The following is a 16,634-nucleotide window of genomic DNA, read 5'->3' on the forward strand; positions in this document are numbered from 1 at the left end:
GCAATCCCTCATCCATTCACCCTCCTGCTCACCTACCCATTTCTCTCACTCACTTCTGACCCATCCACTCACCTCACGCGCCATTTAAATAGGAATCATTAGAATTCCATATATATCCGCAGACAAAGTAAATCTTAAGCATCGCTCTCAGGAGGTTCCTGCAGCACTGGGATGTTTGGTCATGAGCTCGTCATATTTAATGAGAGGTCGGCTTCCTGTGGGAGGAGGAAATTTGAGAACCCGGAGAAAACCCATCACCGCGATGTATACGAGGTGGGGGGGGGGGGGGCGGCACTGGGCGTCTACACAGATCGTTTATGAATTCGCTTGATGCACTGCCATCCCCTGGCCACCATCTTCTTGCAGCTCGGCGAGTTTGGGAGCTTGGCAATCTGTGTGAACCACCAAACTTTGCCTTCAACGTGCTGAATCACAGGTGTGCATCACCCCACAGAGGCAGGTAACTTTACGGTAGTGGATTCCTAAATACGTCTGTGTGGAACGTATTATACCCAGGGTAAAATATATCACGGGAGCCCGCAGCCACGTTTACAGGAATCATTTTCCTTGCGTTCACACAGCACGCCTCACCCCACTCCTCATCCAACTCCTCACCCCACTCCTCACCCCACTCACTCACCCCACTCCTCACCCCACCCACTCACCTGCCCACTCACTCACCTGCCCACTCACTCACCTGCCCACTCTATTCACTCACACACCTGTCCACTCACTCAGCTGTCCACTCATCTATCCACCAAAATACCTGCCCACTCATTCCCTGGTTAACTCTTTAGACGAACACTAGTTCACTCGTATGTCCACACACTCACCTACCCACTCACCTGTAAACACGCTTTCCTGTCATAAAACATCCCCCCCCCCTGCGCCCCCACTCCCCACACCCATCCCAGCCCCCCCCCCCCCCCACCTGGGTCGCAGGCCCCCCGCTGGAGCGCAATGATGGAAGGGAGTCCCTGGTGGGCGCTGTGCGAGCGCGCCGCGAAGAGCGCGCACTCGCTGCGGTACGTCACGCCGTCGCTGCCACACACTGCCGAGTGGGGGGCTGCCGCACACACGCACCACGCTCGGGGGGGCCGTGCACCCCCACCACCAGCGCTACGCCCAACACGCCGCGACGAGCCTGGGTGGGAAAGTGGCGGGGGGGGGGGTCAGTGGGTGGGGGGCATACAAGAAAGAGGTATCATCATCCGACACAACAATCCGCGCCAATCAACTGCAGCTTAGCCTTAAACATATCATTGAGACTTCAGTACTTGTCAAACGCGTAACCGACCGGCTCCCCTCTCGTGACAACCGCGGCTCTCGACCGCAGCTGTTGCATCTAAACACAGCAGTCGCCGACCGGAGACAGTCTACCGATGCCCAGGGCTCGAAGCCAACCACATCTCTCGCCTGAAAAGCAGCCACCAGCAAGCTCATCACAGCCCTCATGCACTTCACACAATCTTAAACACGGTTCTCTGTCGTCAACCGCCCACAATAACTGCGGTCCGTACTTCACGCCATCTTTCATCACAGCGAAGTAGAGACCGCGTGCCATCACCTGGCCGATTCTTCACTTGCTCTCAAATTCTAGCGAACTAGCATCACCTCCACCATCAGCGTGTATCTTTCAGCTGTAAAGATCAACCACCAGCCATTCCCCTTTACTCCCCTCACTCGAAAACCCCTCTCACCGTTACACCCCAAGAAGTTATCATCTAATCTTCAGCGTTGTGAGATGCGTTCGCACGACTGATGCTATATAACTTATTATAATAAACTCTTCTGGATCATTTACCAGACAGTGCTATGATGCGCCGTGCTGACAAACTTGCAATTATGGTCTCTCCCTTTACTCGTGCCTCATTCCCGTCAGTGTTATTCATCCATCACTTAAATTGAGCTGAGTGACACTTCTGCTAATGAAACCTATCTCTAAACCCTGAGGACCCAGAATTCAAATATCACTTCACTTTAGCCCCTAACATCTGCCCTCTTTGTCTGCCTCCGCCCAGCCCACTCACGATTAGCCATGACATTTTAACTTTCATTCATTCCCTTGTCAGCCTCCACATATGCTGCCTTTGACACTTTAAATCGGTACAGCTCGTCAGTGGCTTATATCGTATCTCTCCGACAGAAGGTGTCCATCAGGGGTTCGTCGTGGGTCCTTTTCTCAGTCTAAGTTTCCCCAATCGGTCACCTCATCGACAATCACAGCATAAACTATCACACCTGCACCGACGACACTCAATTATAACTCCGATCAGGGTCCAATGAACCTTTCCGATTGTACCTCAACCTTACAGAAATCGTATTGGACAAATCATCTCATATTAAACCCCACATAATTAATCCGAAGCTCTTTTCCTAGGAATCAGGAAGTGGCTCACCATGGTGTCGCTCCCTCAAAATCTACTCATCGCTGGCTCAACCATGAGTATCTAAAATCACCCGTTCAAGCTCTCACCCGTTTAGGCTCTCACCTGTTCACGGACTCACCTGTTCAGTGACTCTCCCATTCAGTGACTCACCTGTTCAGGCTTTCGCCTGTTCAGGGTGGTGTGTGAGGAACTTGAAGCTTTGGGCCCATGCCTCCGAGTTCTTGATGAATGATTGCGTCCAATTCGCAAGATATGCGCGTTATAAATTGTGTTTATTTTTACCCTGATGTGTACCCATGCATGTACCCTCGTGTATATCCCTGTCTATCCCCGTGGATACCCCTGTGTGTGTATCATTATACGTACCCCAATGAATATCCGTGTGTACCTCTGTCTACCCTGTTTACCCCGGGTGTGCCCGTGTGTATCATCGTGTACTCCTATGTGTACCCCTGTGTGTACTGTGTGTACAAGTCCATCTTCGGCCCCCCAGGTGCCAGGAAGAGCCAGGGCTAGGGCCTATTCACCTTCGTCTGTATTTGTCTATTTGAGATTGGGTGCTGTTAGTGGTTTTGGAGGCTTGTTCAGAGTGTTTCTTTTCTTCCTCCCCTGTGTGTTTGGAGCTATCATTCCCTCGGCACTTGTATTATTCAGGTACCTTCATCAGGAGCCCCCTCCCCTGCCACTGCCACCCAGGAAAGATTCCCCGGACTGTCATGATGGAGGCAGCCTGTCGAGGTGCTTGCATCTCTGGGTCCCAGCGGCTTTGGTAGAGCCGGCTCTGCTCTCCACTCAGGAGATCTAGCAGGTACCCAGGTATAGGAAAGCGGGCATCAAAGCCTATCGGAGTTGCTCCCTGGTTAATATTCCTATCCAGCGTAATATTATGCTGAAACCTATGGTCACTCCGGATGTTCAGGAGACTGCCCTTGCCATCGCGCTTCTGAATGCAAGGTCAGCTCTGCATTGTTTACGCCCCATTAGTGTGCGACACAATTGCTGTAGGATGCCCCCACCTTGTCCTGCGCGAGGGTTGTGATCAGCCTTGACCAGATAGTAAGACAGGCGAGGGTGTAGCCATAATTTTTAAGTCTGATCTGATCTGTACCATCCATCCTGGATGGTCAGGTCGTTTGAGTATCGGACCGTGCATTCTGCCACAAACGGGAGTCATGGCATGTATCTCATCCTTGCGTAAAGGCTACACGGCTACAGGAGCGATGCTGTGCATAATTTATCCAGGTAATCTCCCCGCTAAGTTTGCAATTCCCCTGTACTATTGTGCTGGGAAATTTCAACTCTTGGGTCGATGATTCCACGGATTAACTTGCCATAGATCTATTGGGCACCATGGGGTCCATGGGTTTCACCCAGTCTATGTGTGGTGCAACTCATGATCACAGCCACACACTGGACCTTATCTTCACTCAGGAGGTAACAGAATGGGGAACTTAGCTTTCTTTCCCCCCTCATGGACTGATGACGGGGTGATTCAGGGTTTCGTCATTAGAGGTACTCATACCCCTCTCAGATGGTGTAGTGGATCCGAGCTTCATTGGATCCGGTCCAAGGGGCTCATGGAACCTACTCGGTTTGATATGACAATTTATCCCCATTTTGGGGCACCACTGTCAAGCAAGTTGAGAAGCATGATTGTTTACTCTGATTCTCTGCCATCAACAATGTTGTACCTCGACAAATAGTTCATGCATGCCTGTTTGTAGCTCATGGCCTTGTATAATCAACCCATGCCTTTGTATCGCTATGTCTAGACTATGGCAATATCCTTTATACAGAGCTTCCACCTGTCCTCGTGCAGAAGCTTCAGCCAGTGCAGAATGCAGCAGCTCGAATGCTGAGGCGCAACTCCCACTCTCCACGATCTGCACCGAGTTCCAGTAAGCATTCACTTTCAGTACAAGCTCGCTATTTTAGCCTATTAAGCGCCGCACAGTCTTGGACGTGCATCTCTATGGGCCTGGTTGGTCCCTCATTCCACTGCGGTCTATGTGCTTTGATCTTCAGAGTCGGGCCGACTCTGAACAGCCATGGATCGTGCACGTGACACCGGGTGGCCGAGTGCTGCTCCTCTGATCTGGAATGCCTTGCCGGACGTAATGTGGGACTCACTACTTTCTCATTGCATTTTCTTAACTATACTGTGTTTTATCGTTTTCACCAGATTTAATCTTTTGAGACTGTGCGATGTTGTGATTCCCCCTTGAGTAGGGGTGATATAACATTTCTAACAAACCTTTCAACCTTTTTAAACCCAGAGTGTATCCCTGTCTGCCCCCACGTATACCCACATGTACCCCCGTGACGCACCGGCCCTGCACACGAGGCCCCTTCCGCAGGGGTCCCGGGCCGCTGGGAGGCACAGGGTCCCCTCGGGGAGGCCGCACTGATGGCAGCAGCCACACGGGTCCCACACCTCCCCCTGGAGGCAGCCCGAGGGGGGCAGCAGGGGGCAGCGCGCCGTGTTGCACAATTCGGGGCAGCTGGTAGCACACACACAGTACACACGCATCACACACACAGTACACACGCATCACACACACAGTACACACGCATCACGCACACAGTACACACGCATCACACACACACACAGTACACCGCATCACGCACACAGTACACACGCATCACGCACACAGTACACACGCATCACACACACACAGTACACACGCATCACGCACACAGTGCACATGCAGCACACACACAGTACACACGCAGCACACACACAGAACACACGCATCACACACAGAGTACACACGCATCACGCACACAGTACACACGCATCACACACACACAGTACACACGCATCACACACACAGTACACACGCATCACGCACACAGTACACACGCATCACACACACACAGTACACACGCATCACGCACACAGTGCACATGCAGCACACACACAGTACACACGCATCACACACACACAGTACACACGCATCACGCACACAGTGCACATGCAGCACACACACAGTATACACGCAGCACACACACAGTACACACGCATCACACACACAGTACACACGCATCACACACACAGTACACACGCATCACACACACAGTACACACGCAGCACACACCCAGTACACACGCATCACGCACACAGTGCACATGTAGCACACACACAGTACACATGCATCACACACACAGTACACACGCAGCACACACACAGTGCACATGCAGCACACACACAGTACACACGCATCACACACAGTACACATGCATCACACACACACAGTACACACGCATCACACACACAGTACACATGCATCACACACACAGTGCACATGCAGCACACACACAATACATATGAGGTGCACACAGTACACACGCAGCACACACCACGCAGAACAGAGTAGACACGCAGTACACATACAGCACGCATGCAGTACGCATACACCACACACAAACTAGTTGATTTCCGCACCCACTTTGCTACGATCTGCTGTGGAAATGCTGAACCCTACCCAGCCGTGTTCATCACTTATTGCAATGCTTTGTACATCGTTGTGCTGCAGATCTGGTCGGTTCTTCTTATGCCCTACATTCACACGACCACGGAAGCGCGTATTCATCGCCATACTGCTGCTAATGTCGGGTATCGAGCCAAACCCTGAACCAGGGTTCCTCCACTTTGGATTGGTCAATGCACGCTCCATAGTCAACAAGACGGCGCTCATCCAGGATCTGATCAACGAGTGTGGACTCCACATATTGGCTGTTACAGAAACCTGGATATATAACTCACCAGACGTAATTAAGCATGAGGCTGCATCGAACGGATACGCTGTTGTACATAAGCACCGTTGTGGGAAGCCTGGTACCAGCAGCCTGCATGGTGGTATCGCACTGATTCACCATGAAGACACCTGCGTGAAAGTCCAAATGCGACTCATTAACTGAGAATAGGGTTATCCTCTTTTTATCTGGCAACAAAACAGGTGTTAAGATGTTAAAACACCAAACTGAAACATTTCACAAGGAATCATATCTGCATTAACCACAATACAAAAAACATACTCTGACAATATATGCATTGTCTTTGAAACTGATTGGTCCACACTTTTTGGCGTCCTCTGGTCTAACACCGTTTAAAACTAGGCTCGAAATAAAGCTGCCTCTGGTGTGGACCAATCAGTTTCAAAGACAATGCATATATTATCAGAGTATGTTTTTTTTTGTATTGTAGTTAATGCAGACTGGATTCATTGTAAAAGGTTTCAGTTTGGTGTTTTAACAACTTAACACCTAAATTTTGATTTAAAGCTTTCGTGACTGCAGTAATTCATATTCTTAGTTTTTTCGGTAAAGTCACGTTGAAGAGAAACAACAAAATAACAAAATATATATAAAACAATAAAAAATTCTCACGACGTTTCGACCACGACGTTTCGACCATAACTCAAACGGTCATCATCAGGTGTGATGATGACCGTTTGAGTTATGGTCGAAACGTCGTGAGAATTTTTTATTGTTTTATATATATTTTGTTATTTTGTTGTTTCTCTTCAACGTGACTTTACCGAAAAAACTAAGAATATAACTTAACACCTGTTTTGTTGCCAGAACAAAAGGGGAAAAACCTATTCTCATATTTTGGTACTGGCAAAGGAGGGCCCATGATGTAGAGACGACTCATTAACTATCAAGTCAATCCAGCTGCTGCTTGTTAAAATAACGAACAGCATGAAGGGGCTTAGGATCGCTATCATCTATCAACCGCCGTCTTCACCGCTACCGAAATTATTTTCCGAGCTTTCCGGTCTGCCAGACTGTGGGTCACTTGGCGCTCACCACATAATCTGTGGTGACCTGAACTGTCACGGACTAACTGGTGCCTGTGATAAAATCAACAGCGATTTTGCCAAGAGTATTGATAGTCACAGTTTAATCCAGCACGTCAGTGATGCAACATGTCGATTGGGAAAATGTACTGGATCACATCTTCATATCCGCCAATGCTGTAACTGTAACCAACGTTATCGAAGATGTGGGTATTTCAGATCACAGTCTCATGAGCAAAGTGGTATTACCAATGACTCGCCCACCTGTCACAACGATATTATACAGAGACTGGAAACAACTGGACCATGATGATTTCTATCAGAAGATCTGGTCATCATCGGCGTGTCTAAATCATGCATAGATGGCCAATTAATTTACAGCTCAATTAGGAAATTGCATCACTGCTGTTCTTGATGAACTCGTACCCATCCGTACAAGTACAAAGAGAACAAGGAAAGGGCGCAGTAACTGGCTGTCACCAGACGAAATCGCTGTGAATGCATCCTCTTCTGGTTCTGAATACTACTTGTTCTTGCCTAAGCGTGGTGTCGATAGCTGACCCCATCCTTTTGAGGAGGATTCTGCAAAAGACCTTGCTTGGGATAGACAGTAGGGTAATCCCTCGCCAGTTGTCACAGTTCGAGAGGTCACCTTTCTTGGGTATTTTGACAATGATGCCCCTGGACCAGTCCGCATGGATGATGTCTTTGACCCAGAAGTTTTGGAAGAAATCAGTTAGAACTTTAGTAGCAGTGATAATGTCTGCCTTTAACATCTCAGCATAGATGGAGTCTATGGCAGATGCCTTGCCATTCTTCAGTGCTTTGATGGAGGTTCTGACCGCAGCCATGTCAGGTGAGTTGATGTTGATGTTGAGGACATTGCCAGTTGTTGTAGGGTTAGCCGGTTGTTCTGGATCATGATGGTTGAGTACCTCTAGGAAATGTTGGACCCATCTTAATGCTTGTTCATGCTCAGCAGTGATATAATTTCCATTTTGGTCCTTGACAGGGGCTAATTGGTTGTTTTTTTGCCGCAAACGTTTAGTGATCTTGTTCAAAGTAACCATATCGCCAATGGCTGCAACTTTCAGCTTTGTTTGCCATATCCTTCACAAAAGCCCTTGTGTCTCTCCTGGCGCTCCTCTTTACCTCCTTGTCTCTGCTCTTGTAGGCCAACCGGATCTGTTCCTGGAGCCTCTGTGACTTTGTGTTCAGTAGCTTAGCTTTCAGTTGTTTCATTTCCTTTATTCTTTGCCATGTGTCTGATGTTATCTATTATTTGTTCTCTTTCTGTTTGAAACCCAGGGTCTTTTTTGCTGTTTGAAGGTACATACCCAACCAGAATATGTCGTTTGATCACCACGTGCAAAATATAGTCAGGTCCTGCAATTTTAATATCAGGACTCAACGACACATTCGACCACTATTGAATAGTGACAAAGCCAACACGGTAGTGTGTAGCATAGACTCTACAAAGCTCAATTATTGAAACTCACTACTCTACGGGACGTCTGGCATAAACATTACGAAGCTGCAGCATGTACAAATTCTTTGGCACGTGTCGTGATGGGTACTCAAAATCCGACGATGTCCGTCCAGTACTCGCTGAGCTGAAATGGCTTCTGGTTGCCAAACGAATATATTATCAGGTTGCACTCGTTATGCACAAAGTGCTTGCCACAAATGAACCATAATACCTTGCTGATCGAGTCAAGGAGCATAAACAATCACGTGAACTCCAGTAATCCTCACAGCGGCTTTTGGCTAACCATAAAACAAAGCCTGCGTGACTGCATCGCACGTTTTAAGATGCACTTCTGCAGCCATCTTGAACACTCTACCTTCTGATATTAGGAAGACAAAAGAGCTATGCACTTTTAAATATAGATGGAAACCCCATTTCTTTAGAAATTATTTTTGTGTTGAGTTTGTTGTCCTTCCCCCGCACCTCTGATTCGTACGGTTGGCTATGTACGGTGCTAAAAAAGTTAAACATACATATATACATGAAGTTGATGCTGATGGCAGTGTTGATGATGATGCTGATGGCAATATTGATGATGATGGCAGTGTTGATGATGAAGTTGATGATGGTGGTGATGATGATGATATTGATGCCGATGGCAGTGATGATGATGGCAGTGTTGATGATGGAGTTGATGCTGATGGCAGTGTTGATGATGAAGTTTATGATGACACTGTTGATGTTGATGATGTTGTATGCTCCACGCACCTCGCGAGTACCGTGGCTGGATGGAGGGTTCTCTCTCGCCGGCGGCCATTCTGACCCTGGGGGGTCATTGCGGTCACGGCCCTTTCGTCCTGGGCCCCCCGTCGCTCCTGGGGCCCCCCACCCCCGCCTCTCCACGGCTCTGCTGATGGTTCTGCTGACGATGCCGCTGCGACGGATGATGAGGCGGATGATGGTGCTGATCTGGTCCTATTGCGTTGAGACCCATTAAAGTGATGGTTCGGACCAGTTATGACCCTGTCCGTGCTGTGATGGTGGTTATGGCGGTGGTTATGATGGTGGTCGTGGTGGTTGTGACTAGCAGTGGCGGTAGTTTTACTGTGAGTGTTGGTGGTGGCATTTTTGTGGTTCTTGTTGGTGGTGGTGGTGGTGGTTCGGCCATTATTAAGGGTTGTTTGAGTGGTGCTTTGTTTCTTGTTGTTGTTGCTAATGCGAGTTTTATTGTTGCTGCGTGTGGTAGTGTTGTGTTTCTTGTTGGGGTTTGCATCTGGTTTGTTTATGCGTGCCTTGTGCTTGACTGTTGTAGTGGTGGGTGTTTTAGAGTTGTGGTTGGTGGTGGTTGTGGGTGTTTTTGAGTTGTGGTTGGTGGTGGTAGGTGTTTTAGAGTTGGGGTTGGTGGTGGTAGGGATTTTAGAGTTGTGGCTGTTGATGGTGGTTGTGGGTGTTTTAGAGTTGTGGGAGGTGGTGGGGGGTGGGTTAGAGTTGTGGTTGATAGTTGTGGGGGTTTTAGAGTTGTGGTTGGTGGGGGTTTTAGAGTTGTGGTTGGTGGTGGTTTTAAAGTTGTGGCTGTTGGTGGTGGTTGTGGGTGTTTTAGAGTTGTGGGAGGTGGTGGGCGGTGGGTTAGAGTTGTGGTTGATAGTTGTGGGGGTTTTAGAGTTGTGGTTGGTAGTCGTGGGTGTTTTAGGGTTAGTGGTGGTGGGAGTTTTAGTGTTGTGGTTGGTAGTGATGGGGGTTTTAGAGTTGTGTTTGGTGGGTCTTTTAGAGTTGTGGTTGGTAGTGGTAGCTGTGGGTGTTTTAGAGTTGTGGTTGGTGGTGGGTGTTTTAGAGTTGTGGTTGGTGGTGGTTGTGGGTATGAGTGTTTTAGAGCTGTGGCTGCTGGTGGTGGTTGTTTTAGAGTTCTGGTTATGGGTGCCAGGTGTCCCTTGGCTGTGTGTAGTCGTGGTGCGTGTTGCGCTGGTTGTGCCGTTGTTCCTGGCTCTTCTTTTTTTGTCACTGCCCGTGGCTGTCCTCCCGAGCCTGTGCGTGTCGACCTGCTTGTTGTTGATCGTGAGTCTGCTAGACAAATTACTTTGGTTCTTCTTGCGGGCTGAGCGTTTATGGCGCATAGGCTTGCTGGTCATAGTTGTGTTGTACATTAACAGCCTTCTAGAAACAGTCTGGTTGTTGTTATTGTTGCTTAAGAGTTCAATGGACACGGTCTTTTTGTTGTTGTGTTCCACCACGGCCGCTATTTTACCACCCCAGGACCCCTTGGGTCCTTCAGACCAGGACAAAGGGATCTGGGACCCTGCGGGGTCCCCAGCGCGGTCTGATTTCATTGTGACCCCCACGCACCCCAACAACACTAGCACCAGCCAATGAGGAATCCCCATGTCCCTGCCTTGGGCCCCCACACCGCTAGTAAAGGGGGTTGACGTCCAAGTGGACTGGGATCCAAAGTATATTGGGTCCTGGCCAGGAGGAGAGCAAGGAGGGTCAGGGAGAGCAGGGCCGTGCGCAGTTGAGTTCCGGTGAGTTTAGCTGCAGCACAAAGGCATCGTAAGCCTAGAGGAGAGACGAGGAATAGTTAGACATTTGGGGAAGGTGATAGGTCGAGGTACAATTGGGGAGGGTAGTGGCTGCGTTAGAGGTATTGGTTGGGAGAGGGTGAGAGGTAGGCGTGGGTTAGGGGTAGGGTTGTGACTGCGTTAGCGTTATTAGTAGGGATACGGTGAAAGGCAGGCCTGGGTTAGGGGTAGGGTTGTGGCTGAGTTAGAGGTATTGTTAGGGAGCGTGTGAGAGACAGGCATGGGTTAGAAGTAGAGTTAGGCTTAGTTTAGGGTTCGAGTTAGAGATTTCTAGTGTGCAGTTAAAAGGCTAGGCCTAAACCTGGGTTAAGGGTAGAGGTAGGCTCTGTTTTCAAACAAGTCTGAGACTTCATTCACGGCGTAAACATCCGTATCACCCCCCTGGCCCACTCCTCTATTACAGACAAGGCCTCCTCAGTCAAGTCCTGTTTGTATCCTTCACCCACGGGTCACAATGTCCTGCTACAGCTCTCCCAGCTTGGAGATGATGGCAGTGATGTTTATGATGGTGGTGACGCTGACGATATTGTGATGGCGGTGATGTTTTTGGCATGGACAGTGATGATGATATTGGCAGTGATGATGGAGCCAATGTATTTTTCTGTGTGTATGTGGAGGTGCTGATGTGATTGGTGTTGAACTGGTCACTTATGAAGTCAGTGGTTCACAGCTGAGGCTATTGGTGGAGTCAGGGCGACCCCCAGTGAGGGTCATATTAAGGGGTGACGGCAAAGTGGGGGCTGGTGATGGGTGGGCATGGTACAGAAAACAGAAGGCACAGTGAAAAGTCACGCACGACCTGACCACAGGGACACAGTGATCCTGGTGGGAGTCCAAACCCAGGCGCACACATGGACTTCACGCTCACCAACAACAACACTAAGCAGCGGTGACGTCACCACAGCGCTTGTGCCAATATAGGCGCACTCTGAAGCCATGTGAATTGTCAACAGCTCATTGTTAGGTCACCAAACAGACGCACCACCTGTGCCCCTACTGTGCCTACTTGCTATGTATCAGCCGTCCGGCGTTCTGCTAGTTGTTGTGAGCATTGCTCCTCTGCCCTCCGCTGTTGTTGGAGGGTGACTGCCTCCAACTGCCCAGTGGATTCCATCACAAGCCTACTCCATATAGGCCTTTCGTGGCACAGCTGGTACCATTAATCGAAAAGTCCACTCAGCTCCACATCCTCATGTACCGTATCAGTCCATCTCTTCTCCAGCCGGTGCCATGCCCGTTTAACCTTGTCTATCCGGCCAAACAGAACATGCAGTGGTTGGGCATGTGAGCTACATGACCCAGCCAACACAGCTTCCTCGCCTGCAGGAAGAGCTCACGGATGGGACTGTATCCAGGTATTTTAAGGATCTATGTGCTCCTCACACAATCCAGTCTGATTAAATCAAGAATGAATCATGGGCAGGCCAGCCTGAAATTTTCAAACCGACACAGATGTTCCTTTGAAGCAGTGGTTCTCAACCTTTTTTTGGCTACTCTGTACTCCCCTTGTTGAAATTTAGTTTCAACCGAATGTACCCCCTTGAAGGACTCAAAATGGTTCTGAGAAATATATGTATGAATAATGAACATCAAAATTGTAACCCATTGTCCATTTTGTGAGGTATCCTAACTAGTTAGTACCCGCAAGCGAATAAAATATGAATCACTTCACGTGCCCACTGGGACATTGCCACGTAATCTCCAGCTTCGTGTGGAGCGACAAGTAAAGAAACCTCCACACAGCGTTACGCAGCTGGTGAAAAGATAATGCCGTTTGATTGATTCAGAGTGAGAACTCTGCTGCCACACCGGAGATGGTCATAAGCACACCGCCTAGGTAAGGCAACTTCTCCACTCTCTCCACAACTGCCCTATCACTCATGGAGAGTAGAGGGGTTGGATTGTTTGATGACACTCTAACAGGTTTAAGTGGGGCTAATGAGAAGGCCCCACCTCTTAGTGGGACGCTCCAGGTTCAGCATTAGCGCCTCCAACTCTGAGTAAGCAGCAATCACCAGATCATTGGCATACATAACATGGTTGACCAATTGGGAACTATCCCTCGAGGCATCGATCAGCCTCCCATTGTATCTACAACTAGCTCACCCACACAGTCACACTCGCACTAAGCCACACTAGACAATACAAAGATCTCCCGTATAACCTTTATCAGACTGTTGGGGCAAGTACTGTTAGTGAGCACCTAAGAAGGCCGGCATAGCACACAGGGTGGGTGTTCAGCACCACGCCTGGCCGCATTTGTCTCCCTCGTGGAGATGTTTGCACATCGCACCACGCTAACCACTACTCCCCACAGTCACACACACACTAACCTACACACTCACCTACACTTCCAGTGTGCACGCTGACCTCACCACAGCCCACGAGGTGAAGAGTTGAGCGCGGAACGCCGGTGAGACGGGGATAGGCAGAATGGGGAGACGCGGGGAGAGCAAGGGATCTCCTTGGAAGAGGCGTGAGGGAGAGAGCGACCGGGGAGGAGGGAGGGGGAGGAGAGGAGGGGTGGTTTGGACGAGAGGGGAGAGGGAGGATGGAATGATCGAGGTGGGAGGAGAGATGCAGGAGAGGAGGTGGCGGGACGAGAGAGGTAGGGAAGAGGGTGGAGTGGTGGGGAGAGGAGGTGGGGTGCGTTGTGAGTGGAGAGGAGGAGGTGGATGGAGAAGAGAGGGGGGAGGAAGGGGGTCACGGGAGGAGAGGTGCAGGAGGTTGAGGGAGGAGGTTGCGAGAGCGATGGAGAGAGAGCAAGAGAGAGTAGCTGAGGAGATGGAGCTGCACTAGGAGATTAAGGAGAGAGTAGCTGTGTATCTCCCCTCGTGTTGTCGCTCTAGTATTTCCTGCAGTCACGAAAGCTCCAAATCTCTCATTGACATACTAATTTCTCAACCCCCCTCTCTCTCTCTGCCCCCCTCTATCTATCTCTATTTAAGGCCTTGACACAGAGGCGTTGTTTCTCTGTGTGCCTATGTGTGTGTCTCTCTCTGTGTGTCTCTGTGTTATCTCTCTCTGATTATGTATCTGTCTATGTGTCTCCGTGTCTGAAACGTCGTATGCTATTATTTAATTTATTTTTCTTTCTACGTGACTTTACCAAAAGAACCAAAGAGTAATTCCTGCAGTCACGAAAGCACCAAATCAAGTTTGAGGAGGGGGTCTTAGAGATCTCCCCGAGCTGCCCGAACCCCAACCCTGTCCCCTGCATCTCCACGTGGCCTCCCCCTGGTGCAATCCACACAGGGCGGGGGGAGAAGGCTGATGGGGGCTGTGGGGGGGCTGTGGGGGTGGGCTGTGGTCCAGGTGCTCGCCACGTGTTGGGCTCACGGCGCGTTTTGTTGTGGGAGCGTGGTGTGTGTCACGTGATCAGCTCACCCCCTCCCCCGGAGCCCCCCACCTCCAGGAACGCGATGCGAAGCGCCAATATCAACTTGTCACTATTACCACAGCCACATCTAAACAACATACGATTACCATTACAAACACACAATTAACACGAACACCGATTTAATGAGCAACCACCACTGTCAATGCGAAGCGACTACAGACGTGGCGCGAGGTTGTACAGGGTTCGTTGACCATACTTCACCAGGCTGGTCAGCGCGGGTGTGTGAAGGCGGGAAGGAGCCCAGAAGTAGAACTGTACAGAGTACAGCCCGTTCTCCTACAACGCGTTTTCATAACGCGTTCATATGGATATAACGCGATGAATATTTTAGGAAACACCTTTTTTTATAACGCGGACGCGAATTGGATATAACGCGATTGGAGTGAACAGAACTACGTCATGCGAGTAGGAATAAGCGGTCGTATGGCTGCCTCGGCGAAGCATTGCACAAGGTGGGATGCTGCTGGATGCTTGTTTGACCCTGCGTATATAACTAGCAGGTGCGGGATACACGGCCAACGCGGAGGGTGGGGGTGGTGTAACGTCAGCAGGCACACTGCTTAATGCTGCCACATGCGGGTGACATCACAGATGTGGCGTCACCGCTCACTTGCCGTGCAAAATATATCCATAATTGCGCCCCCCCTCCCCCCCCCCCAAAATGCAAAAGTCTATTTTTTATACTTTTTGCATTTTGTACAGTCTGGAAGCTACCCACATGCAAAATTTCAACTTTGTTGCATATGTGGTGCCACCGCAGCGGAGCAACTCGGCCGGCGCTACCTTCTCCTCGCACCCCCCCCCCCCCCCCACGAACGCACGCACGCCCCACTAAACACTCACATGCACCCCCATAGGGCCTCGAGGAGGGATCACCTGGTACGATGGATTTTCACCCGAGGACCCCACTAGCAGGGACGTTCCACGGTTTCCCCAGACCAGGAAATTGGCTGAGCCCCCCAGACCGGATTACATGGCGGCCCCCCCAAAAAGGGGGCATAGAGCTTTACAGGCCGGCCGCGATGAAGCATACACAACACGGGGGGATGGGACCTTCAGCCAGTACCCAGCGGCAGGGTAAACAGTGGGGTGGGAGGGAAAAAACCCCTAGGCAGATAAGAGTTGACTTAAGTTGGAAGGAGCGAGGGGATTATCGATGAGCCAACGGCGAGGAACGTAGGCACAGAGACAATGGGAAGGGGGGGGATAACGCGACCCCCCCCCCCCCAACGGCCAGAGCGCTCAAAACGGCTGGAAAGAGGATTCGATTGGATGCTCAGGATGACATCATATGACCTGGGGATCAACGGGCTTTGGGAACATAAGGGGGGGCAGGAGGGCAAAATTAGATCAGAGTTCTTCTGGCACGGTGGAGAATACCAGCCGCCCTCAGCGTCCGTGGGACGCCTGCAGGGTGCAGCTGAAAACGATTGTCCAGACAAAGTCTCTGAGGCGGGCATCTTCCCCAACCCCCATCATGCAGCTGGAAAGGTGAGTAGGTACGGGGGGGGGCAATTCAGCCCAGCTCGCAGTCAGCTCGAGCTTGGGGGGAGAGACGCACTCTGCGACGGCTAGGTGATAGGAGGTTAGGCGCCGGGCGAAGGGTGCTGGCTGGAGGGGGCCATAAACAGGGGTTCACTATTCACTCCGGGAATAAACCCTTAGCACAGACTGATGTTTGACGCGTGGTGCGTGTGTGTGGGTGAAGAGCGGTGGGACAGTGATCGGCGTACGACGGTGTGTGGGTGATTTTAATCAGTATATGCACGACGCGCGCGCACATACATAACAGGTCCCTGCAGGGTGGGCTGGTAGGACAAGTCTCTGCGCTGTCTATTGCTGATTTTACACCCAACAGCACGAGATTTCACTTCGTTAAAGTATTGAAAGGGGACGGACGGACGGACACATTAATCTATTGCAGGCTGGTACACTCAGTTTACAACTTCGTTCCTACCAGTATAAATAATTAAATAGAGGCCCGCCTGATCAGTATATGCA

The 16,634-nt window shown here is 50.2% G+C and overlaps 1 protein-coding gene across 4 annotated transcripts in view; it reads right to left on the bottom strand.

Moving 5' to 3' along the window:
* Window positions 1-14,150, bottom strand: part of LOC116944705 (uncharacterized) — a 53,973-nt gene extending 39,823 nt beyond the window's left edge. Inside the window, exons 1-4 of one of the 4 annotated variants that reach the window (XM_076068381.1) lie at window positions 13,609-14,150; window positions 9,429-11,210; window positions 4,719-4,891; window positions 932-1,144 (exon numbers count right to left, since the gene is read on the bottom strand). In XM_076068381.1, coding sequence (XP_075924496.1) covers window positions 932-1,144; window positions 4,719-4,891; window positions 9,429-11,038 — 1,996 coding nt within the window. In that variant the 5' untranslated portion in view covers window positions 11,039-11,210; window positions 13,609-14,150. Of the gene's footprint in view, window positions 1-931; window positions 1,145-4,718; window positions 4,892-9,428; window positions 11,974-13,578 lie in introns of all 4 variants that reach the window. The other 3 variants (XM_076068379.1, XM_076068380.1, XM_076068378.1) reach the window with 3 other exon arrangements.
* Between the last annotated feature and the right edge of the window lie 2,484 nt (window positions 14,151-16,634).

This window comes from Petromyzon marinus, chromosome 21 (assembly GCF_048934315.1).
Source record: "Petromyzon marinus isolate PM22_M1 ecotype Great Lakes invasive population chromosome 21, UKy_Petmar_22M1.pri1.0, whole genome shotgun sequence".
Taxonomy (NCBI): Eukaryota; Metazoa; Chordata; class Hyperoartia; order Petromyzontiformes; family Petromyzontidae; genus Petromyzon; species Petromyzon marinus.